General features: G+C 46.6%; 3 protein-coding genes and 1 pseudogene across 3 annotated transcripts; 3 read left to right on the top strand and 1 right to left on the bottom strand.

Moving 5' to 3' along the window:
* The first annotated feature begins 376 nt into the window (after positions 1 to 376).
* Positions 377 to 3806, top strand: LOC109762819 (vesicle transport v-SNARE 11). Its single transcript, XM_020321698.3, has 5 exons — positions 377 to 633; positions 731 to 789; positions 1039 to 1227; positions 2439 to 2609; positions 3499 to 3806. Exons 1-5 carry the CDS (start codon positions 540 to 542, stop codon positions 3577 to 3579), a joined length of 594 nt encoding a protein of 197 aa, XP_020177287.1. The 5' UTR covers positions 377 to 539; the 3' UTR covers positions 3580 to 3806.
* A 12667-nt stretch (positions 3807 to 16473) lies between these two features.
* On the top strand, positions 16474 to 20369 carry LOC109762812 (vesicle transport v-SNARE 13). The gene is made up of 5 exons (XM_020321691.4): positions 16474 to 16794; positions 16891 to 16949; positions 17110 to 17298; positions 19079 to 19249; positions 20090 to 20369. Exons 1-5 carry the CDS (start codon positions 16701 to 16703, stop codon positions 20237 to 20239), a joined length of 663 nt encoding a protein of 220 aa, XP_020177280.1. The 5' UTR covers positions 16474 to 16700; the 3' UTR covers positions 20240 to 20369.
* Positions 20370 to 21199: 830 nt separating this feature from the next.
* On the bottom strand, positions 21200 to 21511 carry LOC109762801 (histone H4). The gene has a single exon (XM_073506427.1). The coding sequence runs from the start codon at positions 21509 to 21511 to the stop codon at positions 21200 to 21202; it is 312 nt and encodes a 103-aa protein (XP_073362528.1).
* Positions 21512 to 22990: 1479 nt separating this feature from the next.
* Positions 22991 to 24116, top strand: LOC109762836 (uncharacterized; annotated as a pseudogene).
* The last annotated feature ends 2278 nt before the right edge of the window (positions 24117 to 26394 follow it).

Here is a 26394-nt window from a genome sequence, read left to right as displayed (position 1 = left end):
GACCGGTATGCAGGGCCCTGGCAAAGTTGCCCTCAAAACTGTATATATGAGGGTTTCGCGTTCGCGTTTACAGGCCCCTTAAAAAAAATTTAAGGGTCGGACGATTTTACGGGGTCTGTTCGGGCTCGTTTTTTCGACTGGAACTGCAAAAAACGGTTATTTTACGGGTTTAACCACTTATGCGGGGTCTGCTAAAGATGCTCTAATCCTCCCCCAACATATGTATTTCTCATATTTCTTTGAACCTTGAAGTTTGAATAAAGTGCGTGGCTCCTTCTCAAAAAAAAAAGGCACGGCCCGCAGCGGCGTGTTTGTAAACGGGCCGTGCCATGCAAGTTTAAGAATGGGCCTGGGCCGGGCCGGCCCAGATAGCCATGTCGGTCACTTATCCGCGTTCTGTCCCCCCCGTTCGACACGGCACCCCACCTGCCTGAACTGACCCCCGTCGTCCCCCTCGCCGATCTACCGCCTCAGCTCCAACCCGTTCTCCATCGATCCGATTCGACCGCCTGCGACCGCGGGTTCGCCGGGGAGAGACCATGAGCGAGGTCTTCGAGGGTTACGAGCGGCAGTACCGCGAGATCTCCGCCGCCCTCTCCCGCAAGTGCGCCGCCGCCTCCGCCCTCGATGGCGGTACGTACGCACGCCTCTCTCTCGCCCAGAACCCCAGCTTTCCGGTTGCTCCCACGCCTTGGTCTGATCCTCTTCTTTCTCTTCTTCCCTTCACCAGAGAAGAAGAAGCAGAAGCTCCCCGAGATCCAGGCCGACGTGCAGGAGTCTGAATCGCTGGTAAAAACTGACTGAACTAATTTTTCTGTAAGCAGAATTTTTTACTACTCCCTCCGTTCGAAATTACTCGTCCGAGTAATTCCGAACGGAGGGAGTATATAATACTGGTCTTCACTGCTTAATTTTAAAGCTGTGATGTGGAAACTTTCCTCCTAGTTCATGTAGAGATTGTGCATCTTAACTCTTATGATAGCTCAGTCGTCTGATTATGCGTCCCTGTTTCTGTTTGGCTGGCCCTGCTTCCCGCAGATCAGGAAGATGGATTTGGAGGCGCGGAGCCTGCAGCCGACCGTCAGGGCCGGGCTGCTGTCTAAACTGAGGGAATACAAGTCTGATCTCAACAACATCAAGAGCGAGATCAAGAAGGTCTCAGCGCCTAATGCCCAACAGGCCACCCGGGAGGAGCTCCTCGACTCCGGCATGCCGGATACACTCGGGGTGAGCTCCCTATCCCTAACGTTTCCGCCTTACGCCAAATATTATGTTTATTGTGCCTCTCACGCACTATCTAATATTCTACTCCCTCCATCCCACAATATAAGAGTGTTTTTGACACCTCCGTCCTCCGTCCCACAATGGGACGGAGGTGTCAAAAACACTCTTATATTGTGGGACGGAGGGAGTAGTAAGTACTCACTTGTGATAACAATAGTGTACTTCTAACGGATTCTGCTTCTGTGGTATGTATGTATGTTCCATCAGAAAATAATTTATCAGTGTGTGACCCTATAAGACTTTGAATTGTGATATGGATGGGTTACAGTGCAACGCACACCTTTGAAACATGATATGTAGAACAGTGTGCAGCATTGTGGTGTCTAAAGAAGTGTACCATATCGTTTATTTGATTTTAAATGGTTTGCATGGATATCCGTGAAGTGAGCACTGCTACTATTTCTTGAACTTCAGTTAGGTCTGTAATTTCAATTTTTCACTGTTGTCAAGTCTAGTGCTTTGGTTATGGTTAGAAACTTAGAATTATATACATGCCTTTCTTATAATCAGTTTATAGCTATGATAATACAGAGCCGGGCTGTGCGTGAACTCAGAACCACATTTGGACTCTTTTGTCAATAAGCGATTGCAGTTGTACTTTTTCGAAGCTCATATTCCCAGTTTAACAGTCTTGGATGTATTATGCGTTAGCATGCAAAGTATGGGCAAAATAACAGAGGCACATTCATTTCATCCTATTTTTCACTTTAATTATTAATTGATACCATTGCTCTTGAATATGTATTATTTTCGTTGCAAGAAAGCTTCATGGCATAAATTTTCAAGTATGAGCAAAATAACGGAGGCGCATTCATTTCATCATATTTATCACTTTAATTATTAATTGGTGCCGTTGCTCTTGAATGTGTATTGTTTTCGTTGCAAGAAAGCTTCATGGCATAAATTTTCAAGTAAACCTATATATGGTCTTCCATCCATTCATTAGCTCAGAATTTAGTTCGTTCATATGTAAGTGGACATATTAAGATGAAATCTAGATTATTGTGTTAATTTATTACTGGATACCTCTACAACTGTCTTATTATTTCTCTGTGTTATATTGCCTTTCCTTTTATCCGTCATGTTTGTAATTTTGATATCATGGCACCATTACCTTTCTGATGTACCAATGCAATTATTATATCATGGCTCAGGCGTCATCTGATCAGAGAGGAAGATTGATGATGACATCAGAAAGGTTAAACCAGTCTTCCGACAGAATTAGAGAAAGCCAGATAACAGCACTTGATACAGAAGAAATTGGCGTGTCGATTCTTCAGAACCTTCATAATCAACGAGAGACACTGATGCATGCTCACAAAACAGTATGTACTTTGATCTTTCAAGTTTACTTTTATTTGGGACTTTGAGCCATCGTTGGAGCTAATTCGTTCTTTTTACCTTCTCTCGTCCAATTATTTATAGATTGATCATTTCTGGCCTTACATATTGATCAGCAGCAACGACCTTAGCTAGCAAACTACATAGACAAGAAATGCCATCAGTTAGTTTCTGTTTTGATGTTGATGCATTTACACCATATATGCTTATTGGAAACTGGTCAGTCCTTTATGAAGTACTCATATCTGAAATAGTGAAAGGTACATTGGCTGCCAAAATAGGTGTGTATTAGCTATGACAGCTGTAAGAATATAGTTATCCAAACTTTTGTACAGGAGTTAGACCATGGTTTGGTGCTAGATGAGTCACTTCTGGATACCGCACACGCATCCTGCTTCTTTGAACATGAGTTGCACAATAACTTTAATGCTGCCAAATCATCGAAATAAGATCCATTTCTCGCACTGGTAGTATGCAGTTTTCAGTATCAAGAAAGAGATTTTTCCCCACTTGATCACTTTGCTATTCCGGTCAAGAAACATATCGTGCATGTCCACCGTTTACAAAATGAAACAAATATTGGACCTTTTGATTTCTGAGGCGAATTCCCCAAAGCTAGTGGAACTTTAGCTTTTTCCGCATTAGGTATAGCAACTCCGTGGCCCTCTCGGCCTGCTGTTTAGCTTTTCTCTGGCATCACTTTCGGGTAAGTTGCCTGGATTTGTCAAGTAGAAGAAAAGCAGCTAGTACATGATTAACCCTGCTAATTATGACTTTGAGAGGGTGATTCTCATCATTCAGCTATAGATTACATCTTCCTTTACCTGCCGCGTGGTGCGTACTAATGAAATTTCCTGCTGTTCTTGCTCGCAGTTGCATGGTGTGGATGACTCCATCGGCAAAAGCAACAAGATCCTGGCGTCCATGTCCAAGTGGAACAAGTGGTTTGTCTAGGTTGAATTCGTGTTATAGAAAGCTAGGAAGTAGGAATGTATTGGATGACGATTTAAACGATGTTAGCAACCACGAGAGGCAGCCGAGACAAATGATAATAATACTAAGCCTCCTTAGATTCATGGGAATAGGAAAAACATAGAAAGTGAGATGATGTGTATATATATTCCTATAGAAAAAGAGATGTCATTTGTTGCATATTATTGAAAATTTTCCATTTGGGCGTAGGTTTTTCCTTTGAAATGTGAAGAGTTGGTTCCTATCCTACAAAATAGGGCTTCAAAGGAAATTTTCCTTCAAAAATCCTATCCTATAAAATTCCTACTCCTACAAACCAAAGGAAGCCTAAGAATAAACCCTTGGGTATCTCATCCCGAAATCCGCAGCCGGTCTTTCAACGACGATATAATTTGTTCCCGCAAGATTAAATTTGTATAGTGACATTTGGATTTCAACGAGAAAATATTTTTTCCCGTGAAGTGATATTTGTCCATCGCATATTATGTACCGTGAGATACAATGGGTGGGAAAGATTATGCACCGTGACTCCGTGAGATACAATGGGTGGGAAAGTATATATACGAGAACACATGAAACATCCTGTTATCAGTGACGAAAAACAACATAAAGTCAGGTGTCACCACCATGGACATATAGCCATTTGTCATGGAATACAATCGGTTAAAAGATGTGTTACCATCACGAAAGTAAGGTTGTTGCTATTCCTTCATCCGAAATATCTTCTTCTTTGCAACTATACTATAAAAACAGCTATAGCCAATATGGACACTAATGGCGCACTGTACATGTGGTGCGCCATTACTAACTAGTAATGGCGCACCATGTGTTGGTGCGTCATTAGTGTGAAAATACTAATGGCGCACCACATCCACGGTGCGCCATTAGTAAAATATTTTTTATTTTTTTTATTTTCAAAACTACTAATGGCGCACCAGGGGATAATGCGCCATTACTAGTTTAACTAGTAATGGCGCACCACTCCCACGGTGCGCCATTAGTAATTATGTTTCAAAAATTTTATTTTTATTTTATTTTTTAAAGTACTAATGGCGCACCACACCCACGGTGTGCCATTAGTAGTTTGGCCCAAACATTCCCCCGAATGCACACCCCCTGGACCGCTTTTTCAGTTTCAAAAAAAAATAGAAAATGATAGAAATGTCAAAAAAATAAAAAATAAAAGATTCCCATGTGATATGTGGTCTAGTTGTTAGCAAAATTTACAAACATGAATTTTTGACTTTTTTGCAAAATCTCTTGAGAATTTGTAAAATGGGCATAACTTTTGCATACGAACTCGGATGAAAAAGTTTTTTATATGAAAAATCATCTACTCGAAAAGATACATCCGAATTTAACGGGGGGTTATATTTTCAAAATCCTCAAAAACCTAACAGAAAAAAAGATACGGGGCTTTTAAGATCTGGAGAGGAAAAAAATTCAAAAAAATTCAAACTTACTAATGGCGCACCTGCCCATGGTGCGCCATTACTATCTTCCCGCCTTCAAAATTCAAAATAAATAAAATAAAAAAAAGAGTTAGTAATGGCGCACCTGCCTACGGTGCGCCATTACTATGCCGTATATATGGCTGGGCGTGGTCCTCTCCTCCTTACCTCTTAATTCTTCTCCTCCACTCCATCTCCTCCTCTCCTTCACTCCATCTCCCCTTCTCTCCACCATACTACCCTCCTCCTCTCCGGTGACCTCCTCCTCCTCCTCTCCGGTGACCTCCTCCTCTCCGGCGACCTCCTCCTCCCTCCTCTCCTCCCCTCCCCTCACGGTTTCTCCTACCTCCTCTCCGGTGAGCTCCTCCTCCCTCCTCTCCGATGAGCTCCTCCTCCCTCCTCTCCTCCCCTTCCCTCATGGTTTCTCCTTCCTCCTCTCCGATGCTCCGGTGAACTCCTCTCCGGCGACCTCCTCCTCTTCTCCGGCGATGTAGGCGAGCGCCTCTCCGGTGACCTCCTCCTCCTCCTCTCCGGTGACCTCGGCCCTCCTCTCCGGCGAACTCCTCTCCGGCAAAAGAACACGGCAAAAGAACGTACAAGATCCAAAAACGAGAACAAAATTTGAAAAAATATCGTGCAAAAAAACGAGCAAAAAATGGGCAAAAAAATCGCGATCCAGATCCAAATTCAAAATTCAAAAATACTAATGGCGCACGGTGGGGGTTAGACGGTGCGCCACTACTATTTTCCCGCCTTCAAAATTCAAAAATACTAATGGCGCACCGTGGCCTATACTAATGGTAGGCGCACCAGTGGTCCAGATACTAATGGCACACCAGTGGTGCGCCATTAGTATTTAATACTAGTGGCGTGGTACTAGTGGCGCACCAGTAGTGCGCCATTAGTAGGCAAAACTGGTGCGCCACTAGTAGGCCTTTTCCTAGTAGTGCTAATGTTGGGGAACGTAGCAGAAATTCAAAATTTTCTACGCATCACCAAGATCAATCTATGGAGTTTACTAGCAACGAGAGGGAAGGAGTGCATCTACATACCCTTGTAGATCGCGAGCGGAAGCGTTCAAGAGAACGGGGTTGATGGAGTCGTACTCGTCGTGATCCAAATCACCGATGATCCTAGCGCCGAACGGACGGCACCTCCGCGTTCAACACACGTACGGAGCAGCGACGTCTCCTCCTTATTGATCCAGCAAGGGGGGAGGAGAGGTTGATGGAGATCCAGCAGCACGACGGCGTGGTGGTGGAAGTAGCGGGATCCCGGCAGGGCTTCGCCAAGCGCAAGCGGGAAGGAAGAGGTGTCACGGGAGGGAGAGGGAGGCGCCAGGGCTTGGATTTTGCTGCCCTCCCTTCCCCCCACTATATATAGGGCCAAGGGAGAGGGGGGGCGCAGCCTTGGCCCTTCCTCCAAGGAAGGGTGCGGCCAGGGAGGAGTCCTTCCCCCCCAAGGCACCTCGGAGGTGCCTTCCCCCTTTAGGACTCTCCCTTTTTCCTTATCTCTTGGAGCATGGGCCTCTTGGGGCTGGTGCCCTTGGCCCATATAGGCCAAGGCGCACCCCCTACAGCCCATGTGGCCCCCCGGGGCTGGTGGACCCCCTTGGTGGACCCCCGGACCCCTTTCGGCACTCCCGGTACAATACCGATAAAGTGCGAAACTTTTCCGGCGACCAAAATAAGACTTCCCATATATAAATCTTTACCTCCGGACCATTCCGGAACTCCTCGTGACGTCCGGGATCTCATCCGGGACTCCGAACAACTTTCGGGTTACCGCATACTAATATCTCTATAACCCTAGCGTCACTGAACCTTAAGTGTGTAGACCCTACGGGTTCGGGAGACACGCAGACATGACCGAGACGACTCTCCGGTCAATAACCAACAGCGGGATCTGGATACCCATGTTGGCTCCCACATGCTCCTCGATGATCTCATCGGATGAACCACGATGTCGAGGATTCAATCAATCCCGTATACAATTCCCTTTGTCTATCGGTATGTTACTTGCCCGAGATTCGATCGTCGGTATCCCGATACCTTGTTCAATCTCGTTACCGGCAAGTCTCTTTACTCGTTCCGTAACACATCATCCCGTGATCAACTCCTTGGTCACATTGTGCACATTATGATGATGTCCTACCGAGTGGGCCCAGAGATACCTCTCCGTTTACACGGAGTGACAAATCCCAGTCTCGATTCGTGCCAACCCAACAGACACTTTCGGAGATACCTGTAGTGCACCTTTATAGCCACCCAGTTATGTTGTGACGTTTGGTACACCCAAAGCATTCCTACGGTATCCGGGAGTTGCACAATCTCATGGTCTAAGGAAATGATACTTGACATTAGAAAAGCTCTTAGCAAACGAACTACACAATCTTGTGCTAGGCTTAGGATTGGGTCTTGTCCATCACATTATTCTCCTAATGATGTGATCCCGTTATCAACGACATCCAATGTCCATGGTCAGGAAACCATAACCATCTATTGATCAACGAGCCAGTCAACTAGAGGCTTACCAGGGACATGGTGTTGTCTATGTATCCACACATGTATCTGAGTTTCCTATCAATACAATTCTAGCATGGATAATAAACGATTATCATGAACAAGGAAATATAATAATAACCTATTTATTATTGCCTCTAGGGCATATTTCCAACAGTCTCCCACTTGCACTAGAGTCAATAATCTAGTTCACATCGCCATGTGATTAACACTCATAGGTCACATCACCATGTGACCAACATCCAAAGAGATCACTAGAGTCAACAATCTAGTTCACATCACTATGTGATTAACTCAATGTGTTCTGGTTTGATCATGTTATGCTTGTGAGAGAGGTTATTAGTCAACGGGTCTGAACCTTTCAGATCCGTGTGTGCTTTACGAATATCTATGTCATCTTGTGGATGCTACCACGCGCTATTTGGAGCCATTTCAGATAACTGCTCTACTATACGAATCCGGTTTACTACTCAGAGTCATCCGGATTAGTGTCAAAGTTCGCATCGACGTAACCCTTTACGACGAACTCCTTTTCACCTCCATAATCGAGAAAATTCCTTAGTCCACTATGTACTAAGGATAAGTTCGACCGCTGTCATGTGATCCATTCCCGGATCACTATTGTACCCCTTGACCAACTCATGGCAAGGCACACTTCATGTGCGGTACACAGCATAGCATACTGTAGAGCCTACGTCTGAAGCATAGGGGACGACCTTCGTCCTTTCTCTCTCTTCTGTTGTGGTCAGGTCTTGAGTCTTACTCAATGCTCACATCTTGTAACACATCCAAGAACTCCTTCTTTGCTGATCTATTTTGAACTCTTTCAAAATCATGTCAAGGTGTGCGTTCTTTGAAAGTATCATCAGGCGTCTTGATCTATCTCTATAGATCTTGATGCCCAATATGTAAGCAGCTTTATCCAGGTCTTCCTTTGAAAAACTCCTTTCAAACAACCCTTTATGCTTTCCAGAAATTTTACATCATTTTGGATCAACAATATGTCATTCACATATACTTATCAGAAATGTTGTAGTGCTCCCACTCACTTTATTGTAAATACAAGTTTCTAACAAACTTTGTATAACCCAAAAACTTTGATCACTCCATCAAAGCGTATATTCTGACTCCGAGATGCTTGCTCTAATCCATGGAAGGATCGCTGGAGCTAGCATACCTTTTAGCATCCTTAGGATCGACAAAACCTTTCTGATTGTATCACATACAACCTTTCCTTACGAAAACTGGTAAGGAAACTTGTTTTTGACATCCATCTGCCAGATTTCATAAATGCAGCTAATGCTAACATGATTCCGACGAACTTAAGCATCGCTACGGATGAGAAAATCTCATCGTAGTCAACTCCTTGAACTTGTGGAAATACTCTTTGCCACAAGTCGAGCTTCATAGATGGTAACATTACCGTCCACGTCCGTCTTCTTCTCAAAGATCCATTTATCTCGGATTTCATGGCTTCTAACCATTTGTCAGAATATGGGCCCACCATCGCTTCTCCATAGCTCGTAGGTTCAGTATTGTCCAACAACATGATATCTCAGACAGGATCATGTACCACTCTGAAGTAGCACGCATCCTCGTCGTCCTACGAGGTTTGGTGGTGACTTGATCCGAAGTTTCATGATCACTATCATAAGCTTCCACTTCAATTGGTGTAGGTGCCACAGGAACAACTTCCTGTGCCCTGCTACACACTAGTTGAAGCGACGGTTCAATAACCTTATCAAGTCTCCACCATCCTCCCACTCAATTCTTTCAAGAGAAACTTTTCCTCGAGAAAGGACTCGTTTCTAGAAGCAATTACTTTTGCTTCCAGATCTGAAATAGGAGGTATACCCAACTGATTTGGGTATTCTTATGAAGATGTATTTATCCGCTTTGGGTTCGAGCTTATCAGCCTGAAACATTTTTCACATAAGCGTCGCAGCCCCAAACTTTTAAGAAACGACAACTTAGGTTTCTCTAAACGGTGTCGTCTCAACGGAATTGCGTGGTGCCCCTTTTAAAGTGAATGCGGTTGTCTCGAATGCCTAACCCATAAACGATAGTGGTAACTCGATAAGAAACATCATGGTATGCACCATATCCAATAGGGTGCAGTTATGATGTTCGGACACACCATCACACTATGGTGTTCCAGGCGGTATTAATTGTGAAACACTTTCCACAATGTCTTAATTGTGTGCCAAACTCGTAACTCAGATACTCATCTCTATGATCATATCACAGACATTTTATCCTCTTGTCACGACGATCTTCAACTTCAGTCTGAAATTACTTGAACCTTTCAATAATCCAGACTTGTGTTTCATCAAGTAAATACACTCAGCATCTACTCAAATCATCTGTGAAGTAAGAACTTAACGATATCCACTGCATGCCTCAGCACTCATTGGACTGCACACATCAAAATGTATTACATCCAACAAGTTGCTCTCTTGTTCCATCTTACTGAAAACGAGGACTTTCAGTCATCTTGCCCATGTGGTGTGATTTGCATGTCTCAAGTGATTCGAAATCAAGTGAGTCCAAATGATCCATCTGCATGGAGTTTCTTCATGCATATATACCAATAGACATGGTTCGCATGTCTCAATCTTTTCAAAAACGACTGAGTCCAAAGATCCATCTACATGGAGCTTCTGCATGCGTTCTATACCAATATGACTCAAATTGCAGTGCCACAAATATGTGGTACTATCATTACTATTTTATATCTTTTGGCACGAACATGTGTATCACTACGATCGAGATTCATTTTAGGTGCAAGACCATTGAAGGTATTATTCAAATAAACAGAGTAACCATTATTCTCCTTAAATGAATAACCGTATTGCGATAAACATAATCCAATCATGCTCAACGCAAACACCAAATCTCGATGGTAGAGGGAGCATGCGATGCTTGATCACATCAACCTTGGAAACACTTCCAACACATATCGTCATCTCACCTTTAGCTAGTCTCCGTTTATTCCGCAGCTTTTATTTCGAGTTACTAACACTTAGCAACCGAACCGGTATCTAATACCCTCGTGCTGCTAGGAGAACTAGTAAAGTACACATTCATATAATGTATATCCAATATACTTCTGTCGACCTTGCCTGCCTTCTCATCTACCAAGTATCTAGGGTAGTACTGCTTCAGTGACCGTTCCTCTCATTACAGAAGCACTTAGTCTCGGGTTTGGGTTCAACCTTGGGATTCTTCACTAGAGCAGCAAATGACTTGCTGTTTCATGAAGTATCCCTTTTGCCCTTGCCCTTCTTAAAACTAGTGGTTTTATTAACCATCAACAATTGATGCTCCTTCTTGATTTCTACTTTCGCGGTGTCAAACATCGCGAATAGCTCAAGGATCATCATAACTATCCCTGATATGTTATAGTTCATCACGAAGCTCTACTAGCTTGGTGGCAGTGACTATGGAGAACTATCACTATCTCATCTGGGAGATTAACTCCCACTCAATTCAAGTGATTGTAGTACTCAGACAATCTGAGCACATGCTCAACGATTGAGCTTTTCTCCCTTAGCTTGCAGGCTTAAGAAACTTGTCAGAGGTCTCATACCTCTTGACGTGGGCACTAGTCTGAAATCCCAATTTCAGTCTTCGGAACATCTCACATGTTCTGCGACGTTTCAAAACCGTCTTTGGTGCCACAATTCTAAACCGTTAGCATTACGCACTGAACTATCACGTAGTTATTAAAACGTGTATGTCAGATGTTCCGCAACATCTACAGACGACGCTGAGGTTCAGCACACCGAGCGGTGCATTAAGGACATAAGCCTTCTGTGCAGCAATGAGGACAATCCTCAGTTTACGGACCCAGTCCGCATAATTGCTACTACCAGCTTTCAACTAAATTTTCTCTAGGAACGTATTTTAAACAATAGAACTAAAGCGTATGACATAATTCGCAAAGACCTTTTGACTATGTTCATGATAATGAAGTTCATCTGATTATTGAACTCCCACTCAGATAGACATCCCTCTAGTCATCTAAGTGATACATGATCCGAGTCAAACTAGGTCGTGTCCGATCATCACGTGAGACGGACTAGTCATCATCGGTGAACATCTCCATGTTGATCGTATCTTCTATACGACTCATGCTCGACCTTTCGGTCTCTTGTGTTCCGAGGCCATGTCTGTACATGCTAGGCTCGTCAAGTCAACCTAAGTGTTTTGCATGTGTTCCGAGGCCATGTCTGTACATGCTAGGCTCGTCAAGTCAACCTAAGTGTTTTGCATGTGTTCCGAGGCCATGTCTGTACATGCTAGGCTCGTCAACACCCGTTGTATTCGAACGTTAGAATCTATCACACCCGATCATCACGTGGTGCTTCGAAACAACGAACCTTCGCAACGGTGCACAGTTAGGGGAACACGTCTCTTGAAATTTTAGTGAGGGATCATCTTACTTACTACCGTCGTTCTAAGCAAATAAGATGCATAACATGATAAACATCACATGCAATCAAATAGTGACATGATATGGCCAATATCATTTTGCTCCTTTGATCTCCATATTCGGGGCACCATGATCATCTTTGTCACCGGCATGACACCATGATCTCCATCATCATGATCTCCATCATCATGATCTCCATCATTGTGTCTTCATGAAGTTGTCACGCCAACGATTACTTCTACTTCTATGGCTAAAGCGCTTAGCAATAAAGTAAAGTAATTTACATGGCGTTATTCAATGACACGCAGGTCATACAAAAAATAAAGACAACTCCTATGGCTCCTGCCGGTTGTCATACGCATCGACATGCAAGTCGTGATTCCTATTACAAGAATATGATCAATCTCATACATCACATATATCATTCATCACATCTTCTGGCCATATCACATCACATAGCACATGCTGCAAAAACAAGTTAGACGTCCTCTAATTGTTGTTGCAAGTTTTTACGTGGCTTGTATAGGTTTCTAGCAAGAACGTTTCTTACCTACGTAAAACCACAACGTGATATGCCAATTTCTATTTACCCTTCATAAGGACCCTTTTCATCGAATCCGTTCCGACTAAAGTGGGAGAGACAGACACCCGCTAGCCACCTTATGCAACTAGTGCATGTCAGTCGGTGGAACCTGTCTCACGTAAGTGTACGTGTAAGGTCGGTCTGGGCCGCTTCATCCCACAATGCCGCCGAAACAAGATAAGACTAGTAGCGGCAAGAAGAATTGACAACATCGACGCCCACAACTACTTTGTGTTCTACTCGTGCATAGAAACTACGCATAGACCTAGCTCATGATGCCACTGTTGGGGAACGTAGCAGAAATTCAAAATTTTCTACGCATCACCAAGATCAATCTATGGAGTTTACTAGCAACGAGAGGGAAGGAGTGCATCTACATACCCTTGTAGATCGCGAGCGGAAGCGTTCAAGAGAACGGGGTTGATGGAGTCGTACTCGTCGTGATCCAAATCACCGATGATCCTAGCGCCGAACGGACGGCACCTCCGCGTTCAACACACGTACGGAGCAGCGACGTCTCCTCCTTCTTGATCCAGCAAGGGGGGAGGAGAGGTTGATGGAGATCCAGCAGCACGACGGCGTGGTGGTGGAAGTAGCGGGATCCCGGCAGGGCTTCGCCAAGCGCAAGCGGGAAGGAAGAGGTGTCACGGGAGGGAGAGGGAGGCGCCAGGGCTTGGATTTTGCTGCCCTCCCTTCCCCTCACTATATATAGGGCCAAGGGAGAGGGGGAGGGGGCAGCCTTGGCCCTTCCTCCAATGAAGGGTGCGGCCAGGGAGGAGTCCTTCCCCCCCAAGGCACCTCGGAGGTGCCTTCCCCCTTTAGGATTCTCCCTTTTTCCTTATCTCTTGGCGCATGGGCCTCTTGGGGCTGGTGCCCTTGGCCCATATAGGCCAAGGCGCACCCCCTACAGCCCATGTGGCCCCCCGGGGCTGGTGGACCCCCTTGGTGGACCCCCGGACCCCTTTCGGCACTCCCGGTACAATACCGATAAAGTGCGAAACTTTTCCGGCGACCAAAATAAGACTTCCCATATATAAATCTTTACCTCCTGACCATTCCGGAACTCCTCGTGACGTCCGGGATCTCATCCGGGACTCCGAACAACTTTCGGGTTACCGCATACTAATATCTCTATAACCCTAGCGTCACCGAACCTTAAGTGTGTAGACCCTACGGGTTCGGGAGACACGCATACATGACCGAGACGACTCTCCGGTCAATAACCAACAGCGGGATCTGGATACCCATGTTGGCTCCCACATGCTCCTCGATGATCTCATCGGATGAACCACGATGTCGAGGATTCAATCAATCCCGTATACAATTCCCTTTGTCAATCGGTATGTTACTTGCCCGAGATTCGATCGTCGGTATCCCGATACCTTGTTCAATCTCGTTACCGGCAAGTCTCTTTACTCGTTCCGTAACACATCATCCCGTGATCAACTCCTTGGTCACATTGTGCACATTATGATGATGTCCTACCGAGTGGGCCCAGAGATACCTCTCCGTTTACACGGAGTGACAAATCCCAGTCTCGATTCGTGCCAACCCAACAGACACTTTCGGAGATACCTGTAGTGCACCTTTATAGCCACCCAGTTACGTTGTGACGTTTGGTACACCCAAAGCATTCCTACGGTATCCGGGAGTTGCACAATCTCATGGTCTAAGGAAATGATACTTGACATTAGAAAAGCTCTTAGCAAACGAACTACACGATCTTGTGCTAGGCTTAGGATTGGGTCTTGTCCATCACATCATTCTCCTAATGATGTGATCCCGTTATCAACGACATCCAATGTCCATGGTCAGGAAACCGTAACCATCTATTGATCAACGAGCCAGTCAACTAGAGGCTTACTAGGGACATGGTGTTGTCTATGTATCCACACATGTATCTGAGTTTCCTATCAATACAATTCTAGCATGGATAATAAACGATTATCATGAACAAGGAAATATAATAATAACCTATTTATTATTGCCTCTAGGGCATATTTCCAACAGCTAATTGCATCGCCTTTCGAATGATTAGTAGCATTGTTCCTCAGCGGTAAAGTATCGAAACTAGCTCTAACAAAAAGGATTCCCCCCTAGGGTTTTCCAGTCCTCCAGCGTCGCCGTGAGTTTCCACCGATTCGATCTGATCTCCCGGTGACCGACGACCACCCTCTACCTCTCTCCCCACTCGGACTGATAAGGCGTCAACACAGCTAAGGAAGTAGCGCGTTATGTCTGCTTGATATAGGTAGGGAAGCAATGTTGGTTGATCGATTGGGAAGTATGGTTCTTGAAGAGATATTACGGAACAAAATACAACTTCAACCCATCCTAGGCCACTTGGGACTTGCAGAAACAATAATCGTTGGTGCTTGGTACATCTGGCAATGTTGGGAGATTGTTAAAGGTAATTCAGTGGCACCAACTGTAAGAACAACTTTCACCATTAGTACGGTAACTTGGAACTATGATGCATCGGTGTCAGTCTCACAACCACATAAAAATAGTATGGACAAAACCAGCTCATGGATGAAACAGGTTCATCGGCCATGATCCTTTGGCGTCATAAAAGGGAGGCCCTTGCTAGATGTTGTTGCATTCTTCATAATTTGTTTGATGCTACAACGGCGAAAATTACAACTATGCAAAAAGGTCTTATGTTTCTGGAGAAGTTAGGAGCCTCGATGGTGCCACTCTCGTTGGAACATATCCAAGCAATGGCGCCATTGATTTGTGGAGTCCATATACAACAAATACTTGCAGTCTGCTTTCGAAGGCATGGAGAATTGTTGCAGTGAGCTTTTGCCACTGTCCAAGGGTTGCAAATAGGGCGGCACGTGGCTAGGCGATTCTGCAACTGTAGTTACCTTGGAAGGCGATCCGTCTAGTTTTATTATCTCGAAATTATCTTTGATGTAACGGTGATTTTTTTTACATGATGTAACGGTGATTGGGTCTTAATAAAGTGCGCCATGGTGCTCCTCTTTCCAGCCGCCGCCTTCTCCTCCAAGAAAAGCTAGGGTTCGTGCCTCTCGCAGGCTCCGCCGCAGGTTCGCCTCGTCTCCGGTGAGCGTGGTGGATCCTGGCAAGGACCGGCAGGAGGGCTCCGTTGTTAGTCGTTTCTTCGAGATTTGTTAGGGTTTGTGTCCTACTCAGGAAGACGAGACGGCGGCGGCTCCCTGAAGATGGAATAAAGGTCTCCCTGCCTAGTCCCTGTTTCGGTGGTGCGTCTAGCTAGCATCATTGGTGGGCGTGTGGAGGTGTGTCTCCGGCGGATCTATCCTCGGTGGATTTGCTCGAATCTGGTTGTGGTTTGTCTATGTTCGTGTGTCTTCAGGTTGGATCCTTTCGATCTACGTTGTTCTTCATCAGCGGCGGTTGTTGGTCTGGTGCGCTGGTCCTACGGGGCCTTAGCACGACGACTTTCCGACTGTCTACTACAACAAGTTGTGCCCGACTCCGGCGAGGGAGGGGTGATGACGGCGACGCGCCTTCGGCTCGCTTCAGTGATTGTAGTCGCCGTTGGGTGGTCTACGGATCTGGATGTAATTTCTATTATTTCTAGTGTTGGTTGCACTGCTATGATAGAAGATGAATAGAATGAAAGTTTTCTCGTAAAAATAAAGTGCGCCATGGGCACTCCCCTCCTGTAATGTAAAAAAGGAGGGGGAAAGGGGGTGGGAGTGACGGTGATGGTGGTGGTGTGCGCGCAATCCATTTTTTATGCTAGAGAGAGGGGAAGATGAGAACGATGATCATTCGATTCCTAGTGCAAACGCTCAAGAATTGTGGAAGAGGAAAAAAGAACACTCTCAAATTTGGCGGGCCCACCCAGCAGCCTCCCTCAAGGGACACATCCATCAGTCGTCAGCGTTCCGTCCCGTCCCCCGTGCACCGCCCGCACCGGTTGCATTGGTTTGGTTCCCAACACGGCACCCCACCCGCCTCAACTCGCCCGCCGCCCCCTCCCCAACGAACTCGCTCCGACCACCCACCCACCCATCGACTACCTCAGCTCTCCTCCCCCTCGATTCCGCCGGAGGCTCCGCGGGCCTCGATCCGGTCCGGCCGCCGCGATCGCCGGCCGATTCGCCGGGGAGGGACCGACCATGAGCGAGGTCTTCGAGGGCTACGCGGGGCAGTACTGCGAGATCTCCGCCGCCCTCTCCCGCAAGTGCGCCGCCGCCTCCGCCCTCGATGGCGGTACGTACGCACGCCTCTCTCTCGCCCAGAACCCCAGGTTTCCGGTTGCTTCCACGCCTTGGTCTGACCCTCTTCTCTGCTTGTCCCTTTCGCCAGATAAGAAGCAGCAGAAGCTGTCCGAGATCCAGGCCGACGTGCAGGAGTCTGAGTCGCTGGTAATTTTTTGTTTTGTTAGTCTTCCTTCCGTGCTCAGTTGTCTGTGCTGTGCGTCAGATTTCCGTTTGGCTGGCTTCCCGTAGACGAGGAGGATTGGATTTATCATGTGTATAGTTACCTAACCGTGCCTCCAATTTCTGTTTGGCTGGCTTCCCGTAGATCAGGAGGATGGATTTGGAGGCGCGGAGCATGCAGCCGAGCGTCAAGGCCGGGCTGCTGGCGAAACTGAGGGAGTACAAGTCTGATCTCAACAACGTCAAGGGCGAGATCAAGAGGCTCTCGGCGCCTAATGCCCAACAGGCCACCCGGGAGGAGCTCCTCGAGTCCGGCATGTCCGACACACTCACGGTGAGCTCCCTACCCCTCGCGTTTCCGCCTTACGCCAGATCTTATGTATATTGCATGTGACCACCATGGACTTCTTACAGATTTTGCTGCTGTGGTGTGTCTGTGTGTTCCCTCAGGAAACAGTGTGTCTGTGTGTTCCACCAGAAAATAGCGTGTCTGTGTGTGACCCCAGTGTATTATTACCCTGGATTATGTGTTTGAAATCTGTTTGCTTGATATTGCGATGCCATGTGGTTTTGTGTTCCTCTTAATCCCTTCTGCACCTGTATTGTTTTTAAGTGCCTGAGTTGGATTTCATGCTGTGAGTTGAGCCCATACTGTCGATGTCAGCATGTGCATTCCACATTTTTGGCATTCACTTGAAAACTTGATGATATTGTTTACCCGTTTGATGGTGTAGTTTTGCGTTAATGATCATGTTAGTTCCTGTGTTTCTGATAGTCTTAGTTCTACTATGATATTGAATGATGCTGTATGGTTAGTTGGTTAACTTGGTTACCCCACTGTTCGGGGAAGCTGGGATGAATTTTTCCTTGGGAAGGCAGGATTTTAAAGCAAAGGTGTAAATATTGTGGATTTTGGGATCAAGCATGCTTGACATTGTAAGACTTTGAATTGTGAAGTGGATGGGTTACAGTGCAACGCAGACCTTTGAAACGTGATATGTAAAACAGTGTGCAGTATTGTCGTGTCTAAAGAAGTGTTCCATACCTTTTTTTTTCAAATGTTCTGCATGGATATCCATGAAGTGAGCACTGCTACTAATATGGTTTGTGATGGTTTTAGTCGGTAGATATAATGTCGAACAATGTTTGTTGAACTTCAGTTAGGTTTATAATTTGAATTTAGCACTGTAGTTAAGTCTAGATACATGCCTTCTGTGATCATTTTATAGCTACTAGTAAATTGTACGTGCTTTGCACGTCATTTAAATGTATATAAAAAGCATGGGAAAATACATTTGAATATGTATTTCCTTTCCTAGAATCGTATTGGACAAGATCCAACTTGGTTCTTACCTCTCTAGAATCCAGATTGTTCTAGTCCCTTTTTATTAGAGTATCAGATAAGCATGTCGATAGATGCTTCTAGAACACATGAGATGGTAGAGTTGGGGGTTCAATTAGAAGGCCACGTGGCAGAATCCTATGAGTTGAAAACTTTATCCAACGGATGATAATGCTCGGATTTGCCATCTCTTGACCGTTGGATCGGCATATCCAACGATTAATATGTGGAGCTATTGGCACACTATATAGTGGTATAGATGGTATAGATGATAATACGGAGCCAGGCTGTGGTTGAACTCAGAACCACACTGGGACTCTGTTGTCAATAAGTGATTGCAGTTGTACTTTTTCGAACTTCATGTCCCTTGTCGAGCAGTCTTGGATGCATTATGTGTTATAATGCAAAGTATGAGCAAAATAACAGAAGCAAACATCCATTTCATCATATTTATCACTTCAATTATTAATTGATACTGTTGCTCTTGAATATGTATTATTTTCGTTGCAAGAAAGCTTCGCTGCATAATTTTTCAAGTAAACCTATATATGATCTTCAATCCATTCACTAGATCAGAATTTAGTTCATTCTTATTTAAGTGGACATATTAAGAAGAAATCTACACTGTTGTGCTCATTTATTACTGGATATCTCTACAACTGTGCTGGTATTTCTGTGTTTTATTACCTTTTATTTGTCCTGTTTGCAATTTTTCTATCATGGCACCATTTCCTTTCTGATGTACTTCTGCAATTATTATATCATGGGTCAGGCGTCATCTGATCAGAGAGGAAGATTGATGATGACATCAGAAAGGTTAAACCAGTCTTCGGACAGAATTAGAGAAAGCCAAAGAACAGTATTCGAGACAGAAGAAATTGGCGTGTCGATTCTTCAGGACCTTCATAATCAACGACAGTCACTGCTGCATGCTCACACAACCGTATGTACTTTGTTCTCTCAAGTTGATTTATTTGGGACTTTGAGCCATCGTTGGAGCTAATTTGTTCTTCTTACCTTCTCTCATCCAATTGTTTATGGATTGATCATTTCTGGCCTTAAATATTGATCAGCAGCAACAACATTAGCTAGCAAACCACGTAGACAACAAATCCCATCGGTTAGTTCTGTTTTGATGTTGATGCATTTGCACCATATATGCTTATTGGAAACTGGCCGGTCCTTTATGAAGTACTCATACTGAAAGAGTGAAAGGTATCATATCTGCCAAAATAGGTACTGTATGTATTAAGCATAACAGCTGTAAGAATATAGTTATCCAAACTTTTGTACGGGAGTTAGACCATGGTCTGGTGCTAGATAGTCACATCTGGATACGGCACAAGCATCCTGTTTTTTTGGACATGAGTTGCAAAATAACTTTAATGATGCCAATTCATCCAAATAAAATCAATTTCTCCCACTGGTAATATGCAGTTTCCAGTGTCAAGAAAGAGATTTGTCCACTTGGTCACTTTGCCATTCCGGTGAAGAAACATACCGTGCATGTCTCCCATTCATAAAATGAAACAAATATTTGACCTTTTGATTTGTGAGGCAAAATTCCCCAGAGCTAGTGGAACTTTAGCTTTTCTGCATTATGTATATTTTGCTTTTCTCTGGCATCAGTTTGGGGTAAGTTTGCCTGGATTTGTCAAGGAAACAGCTAGTGTATGATTAACCCTGCTAATTATGACTTGAGAGGACGATTCTCATCATTCAGCTATATATTACTTCTTCTGTTACCTGACACGTAATGAAATCCTGCTGCCCTTGCCCGCAGTTGCATGGTGTGGATGACTACATCGGCAAAAGCAAGAAGATCCTGGCTTCCATGTCCAAGAGGATGGACAGGAACAAGTGGATTGTCGGCGGCATCATTGCGACCCTCGTCTTGGCCATCCTCTTCATATTGTACTTCAAGTTTGCTTAACCATTCCAAATGCAGCATGTGCCTGAATTCAGAATGTTTGTGTGTGTGTGGAGTATGATGTACAGCGACACTTGCCAGCTGCAATGTAAAACACAAAATATTTGAAAGATGTGTTGGAGGCTTCTGTAAATGCTCAGCGCCTTTGGCATTCTGAAATTGCTGCGTGGTATTAGTGTTATATTTGCACAAAATTTACCTGTTCTGGCCCAGAAAAAAAACGGCCATGCCCGCTGCTAAAAATTGCCCTCTGCTGTATCGATCAGCAAAACAAACTTAAACAAAATTCACAACTCGCCAGCGAAGTCAACAGCAATTACGGGTTAAACTGGCAGTAATAGGATGAACAGCAACACTACACCAATCACCAGAGAAAATAGATCTCCTTCACAAGCAATGCTAATAACTTGATGATGTACAAGTAAGAACAAAACAAATGCTCATGTTTTAACACAGTTCTCCAAATGCACTTGTTCAGCAAAGCAGCAAACAGCTCTCCACCAGACCCACAGAGGCACACATTGCACAAGTGTGAGGTCACATATAGTTAAACACATTCCAGCACTACAAGTTTAACATCACGATAGAGCAGCAGAAGAGCGCTTATTCAGCCTGAATCCAGCAAACACTGAAGCCAACACAAAATAGGATTTGTTGAGTCCAACACTGAAGCCAACACAGAGTAGGATCCAAATCCGAAGCTGATTTGGAGGCTGAAATTTACAGAGCAAGACAACTGAAGAACGCACTGGTAATATCAGACCACGCGCATGAACAAACATCAACAGATCCACATATCAGGGACGAATTCAAGGGTAAACTGCTGCAATTTCCATTCCATCCTAGTACATCCAGACAACAAACAGGGCCAGGGCAAACAGCAGCGAGATGCGGCGATTTTTCAGACCCGAGGACCACGAACACTGCTAGTACTGTACCAAACAACGACTATCCGGTGGTGGCCTAGCCGCCGAAGCCATAGAGGGTGCGGCCCTGGCGCTTGAGCGCGTAGACGACGTCCATGGCGGTGACGGTCTTGCGGCGGGCGTGCTCGGTGTAGGTGACGGCGTCGCGGATGACGTTCTCGAGGAAGATCTTGAGCACGCCGCGGGTCTCCTCGTAGATGAGCCCCGAGATGCGCTTCACGCCGCCGCGCCGCGCCAGCCGCCGGATCGCCGGCTTGGTGATGCCCTGGATGTTGTCGCGCAGAACCTTCCTGTGGCGCTTGGCACCGCCCTTGCCGAGCCCCTTGCCTCCCTTGCCGCGCCCGGACATGGCTGACGATCTCGAGCTGCGAGCGGATGTGGTGGAATCGGAGGAACGGTGGTGGCTGCTGCTGCTGTGATTTGCGGGGAGGGGCGAAGGGCGTTTTAACGGGGACGAGACGTCGGAGGAGGCGTGTGCCTGCCGTTCGATGCGGATGGAGTGGACGGTCAAGATGGCGATCCGGGGGAGAGATGCCGCGGATCCGTGACGTGGCCGATAGCTTGGGCCGGTGGATTGGCGGGATCGCTGATGTGGCTCTAAAATTTCTGCGCGGAGCGCGGGCGGCAGCTCGAAACATTTGGGTTTGTTTCTTGCAATCCAGTCCGTCCATCATTGGTCCTTTGCTTCTTGCAACATACGGTATTCGCCTATCAATTTCTGTGAAGAAGCAGATAGCATTTGGATGTACGTAGATCAAACTAATAAAAAAAAGTTCCTTCAAAGTAGCTAGTTGTCATTTATCTTTTTTTTTCGGGCCTCTCCTATTTGGTTAGATGTCTCCTCTCCAGTTGGAAAGCAAACTTTTGTTCAAACAATATGTCTCAGGAGCGAAAGGACTTTTGTCTATGGTTTGGTCCAACCCGTGGGTGCAGTCGCGCTCTCATCCCCCCATTGCTTAGGACGTGTTTGGTTGCCCGCATGAGATCCAGCCTGGCCCGGGCGGAAAGAATTTGGCCCGTTTGGTTTCCTGCATTCATTGCGCGGCCCGCATCGCACGAAGCTTAAAGCACGTCCAGCCCAGGCCCAGGGGCAACGCACGATTCGGCAGTAGCTCGCGAGCCTGGCCAGGGCGAGGCAGGGGAGGGCGACGCGCTTCTCCCCTCGTGCGAGCAGGGGAGATGGTGCGAGCTCGCCCGCGTCGCCGAAAAATCGGCGGGAGGATTTCGGCTCACCTCCCGCCGCTCCACCCCCTATTTAGCCCCTCCCTCACCGCCCCAACTCCCGCCACCATTCTTCCTCCGTTCGCGCTCTCCCGCCGACGCGCATCGGTACCGGCGAGCAAGTAAGCGGCGCATCTTCATCGGCCGGCTGTCCACGGCGTCGGAGCTCCTTCACCGGCCGGCGTTCATCTTCCACCACCGCCCCCCCCCCCCTCGTCCTCAAGCTGCAGCCATGGCCTCTGTGAGTTCAATCCCCCTTTCTCACTGTTCCTTCTAGCTAGATCTGAGTTGCAACTAGGGTTTGATCTTGATGCATGGTTGATTAGTGGTCTGATCTGTGAGCTGATATGGTTGGTTGCTATGCTGCGGTTACAATTTCTGGTAGGGCTAGATGTTCAAGCATTTGGTATGCTAGATTAGTAGTAGAGTTTGAAGTTGAACCTTGTGCTTGTGTTGAATCATGCTCAGATCTATGATTTGTAGCTATTGGTGGTCATGTGCTTGCTATGATAGTGATGAACCATGTACATGTATGCTCCTGCTTTCATGGATTGTCCGGTATGTTGTGTGCTATACTCACTGTCAATGCGTGCTACGATTGTAGGACATGACCACACAGACGCAAGATCTTAGTCAGGCCCTTGTCGCGTCCGACAGCCAGTTTGCTCCATCGTTTGTCGAGGACTCGCAGCCTATGTCCGAAATGGCACCTGATTCAGAGGTGTTCGAGTCTGATTCCCTCTATGTGCCAGTAGTGCTCGTTGAGCCAACTACTGCTGCTGCCACTGCACTCAAGCTAGCAGCAGCAAAGGCAAAGAAGGATAGTAGGTCGAACAACATGAAGTGGCAGCCGTTCATGTCCACGTTCGTGCTGAACAAGATGTGTGAGCTCATCTCTAGTGGAGTTAGGACTGACAAGGGCTTCAAGGAGGTGCACTTGAACACCGTTGCGAAGCAGGTGTTCGAGTTCTGTGGGCAAGAGGTGTCTGCCACCCAGGTGTACAACCACCTGAGGAAGTGGAGAAGTCGATGGATCCAAGTGTCCAAGCTGAGAGACCTTAGCGGGCCCTCATGGGATGAGAACACTTGCTCCATAGTTCTTGAGGCAGAGCACTACACCGACCATGTCGCGGTTAGCTCACAGCCCTCTTCCTTTTCATACTGTCCACCATTGCCTACTCCTAATCGCAACTAACAACACTTGTGTTTCATTCTTAGGACCACCCAAGGGACGCTGAGTTCCTCAACACACCCATCCAGAACTACAACCAGATGCAGCACATCTTCTCCTTCGGGCTGGCAACTGGGAAGCATGCCATGGGCTCGGGGGAGCCTCTTGGTTCTCCCATGCCTGACTTCCCTGGGACCCCGGACGTCGAGATCCTTGATGGCCCTGACAAGCCCGCTCTGCGAAACCCTTCGACAAGCCATTTGACCCAGTTGATAGGAAGAGGAAGAGAGGAGGCCTGATGGAGGAGGAGATCAATGTCTTCTGCAGCATGACTGAGGCGGTGAAGGAGGTGGCAACAACCATCAGGGAGTGCAAGCCCCTCGACGTCCACCCTGACCTGTATGGCGTTGTCATGACCCATGGTGGCTTCAGCGACGAGGCTCTCATGGCAGCTCTCAGCCACCTGCTTGACAACAAGGCCCAGGGTGTTGGGTTTGTTGCCATGGCCGACGCTCACTGGGTGCTGTGGCTCAGGAGCTGGCTGGGCAAGCACTACTACTAGAGTAGTGCTGCCTGTGAGCGTGCATGATCCCCGACGGCGATGGTGGTGGCGACGACAACGACGATGACGATGTACATTTTGTGTAGCTAGGGCTCAAAAACTATTTGATGGTCTGTATATTTTGGTGAGGTGGTATATACTAACCCCTCACGGTGATGGTGAACTTGCGGTGGTAGGACAACACCCTCTTTTGGATGTGGTGGTAGGTTAACACCAAGGTAGTGCTAGGAAGAACTTGTTATGCCGTATGATCATGCATGCTTTACTTCTCTTCTGCTCCATTGTTGTTTGCTACTTTGCTTGCTACTTGTGTTCCATTGATTTGCTGCTTCAACGCTTGCTCTTGTGCATTGCTAGGGCAAGTGGTATGCCGTGTTCACTGATGAGGTTCCAGGGGTTTATAGTTCATGGGAAGAAGCCAATGCACAAGTGGCATCGTATAGCAACAGCAACTATAGAGGGTTCAAGACTAAGCAGGCAACAGAACAAGCTTACTCCGCCTAGGTGCGAAAGCACGGAGGCAGTAGTGTCGACAATGCCAAGGTTGGAGTTGTCAAAGTGGAAGTTGCTAAGGTGGATCGTCAATTCGGCCTGAAGCTGAAGAACTTCATCATCTTCGCCCAGTTCGTCACCATTGCTGTGTTGTGGCGTTGGTGTGCTAGGTGTGATCATTGTGGGTAAGCTCACCAACTAGGGTACAAGGTAAGCACAACATGTACGCCGTATGCAACCAAACGCCGTGTTCATGTGCCGCTAGGGCCAATGCAGCCAACCAAACAAAGTGCACTTGCATATTACCTAATGCAGGGACTAGGGATGCAGCCAACCAATCAAGTTGCATATGGCGTATTAGGGCCTATTTTTGCTCAACCAGGCTGGGTTGAGAAGTTCATGCGATGCAGGAACTGTTGACAGCGGCAACCAAACACGCCCTTAGGGAGTGTTTGCTTGCTTACATGGATTTTGCATGTATTGCATCTGTGTTTCAGTTGAGCTTGGCCGAGGAAAAACAGGCAAAAAACCAACATCTGCATGTTGTTTTGTTGCCCACATCTAGGCTTCTTGCATTAGGGGAGCAATCCCGTCGGCGGTGCCGCGAACTAGTTCCTAGCGTCATCGCCGCAAAGAAAGTCCGTGCAGAGGGACAAATAGGAGGACACTGAGTCAGAGGGCAAAGGAGGAGAAATGTAGTGCGCGCGCCATGGCAGTATCAGTGTGGTAGGACAAGGGAGAGAAGGAACAATGTCGGAGATGACTCCAGTGTAGTAGGATGGAGGAGGAGGTCGGGGGGAACAACGCCGGCGGTGGCGCTTGTGTAGTACGATGCGGGCAAGGAGGCCGAGAGGAACAACGTCGGCGATGACGCCAGTGCAGCTGGACAAGGGTGAGGAGGCTGAGAGGAACTATTTCGACGGTGGTGACAGTGCAGCATGGTGTGTCAGAGGATGCCGAGAGAAACAACGTCGACGGTGGTGCCAATGTAGTAGGGCGCATGAGAGAAGGCATAAGGGCAGCGGTGTTGCGTCCGACATGACGAGTACGGAGTCGCGGGCGAGCGATCCCCTCAGCAAAACGACGAACTAGTTGCTAGCATGAGGCAGAGGAGGGCACTGAGGCAGAGGACAGAGGAGAAGAAATACAGTGTGCGCAAGTGCAGTAGGACATGGGAGAGGAGGCCGAGATGTACGACATCGACTATGACGCCAGTGTAGCAAGATACGAGAGAGGAGACCGAGAGGAATGACGCTGACGGTGGCGTCAGTGTAACAGGATGCGGAAGAGAGGCCTAGAGGAACGAGTAAGGAGTGTCTTAAACCAGACCACACATATACATATGTGCAATCACGAGGAAAATGTAGATCTACTTGTCTACGATCGATGAAACAGAAAACGTGCAACACGAAAGTTGTGTGGAACTGCAAGATGAAGCTACTGGGCAAAGGAACTTTCAAACGGTCGACTGTGCACGACAAATTTGACACAATTTATACAAAGTAGATCCAAACATTAACACGGAATTGAACATTCACAATGGATGAAACTACTTACCGATTGCCTGAATGGAACCACAACATCGAAGTGCTTCTTTTTGTGTAGACCTTACCCCGAATCAAAGCGTCGCTGTATAGGTTAGAAGGGACTAATAGGTGGACGAGATTAGGAGTTAAACAAACAAACCATCTGCAACTTCACTTACACCCACATATCAGACAAAATGAGGCTTCATCACTGGACCCGCTCACGTTCATCCCTCGAGCCCGATTCCTTGGAAATTGTC

Source organism: Aegilops tauschii, chromosome 1 (assembly GCF_002575655.3).
Source record: "Aegilops tauschii subsp. strangulata cultivar AL8/78 chromosome 1, Aet v6.0, whole genome shotgun sequence".
In the NCBI taxonomy this organism is placed as follows: Eukaryota; Viridiplantae; Streptophyta; class Magnoliopsida; order Poales; family Poaceae; genus Aegilops; species Aegilops tauschii.
Note: the sequence above shows the minus strand (reverse complement) of the source record. Positions and strands in the feature narration are given on the sequence as shown.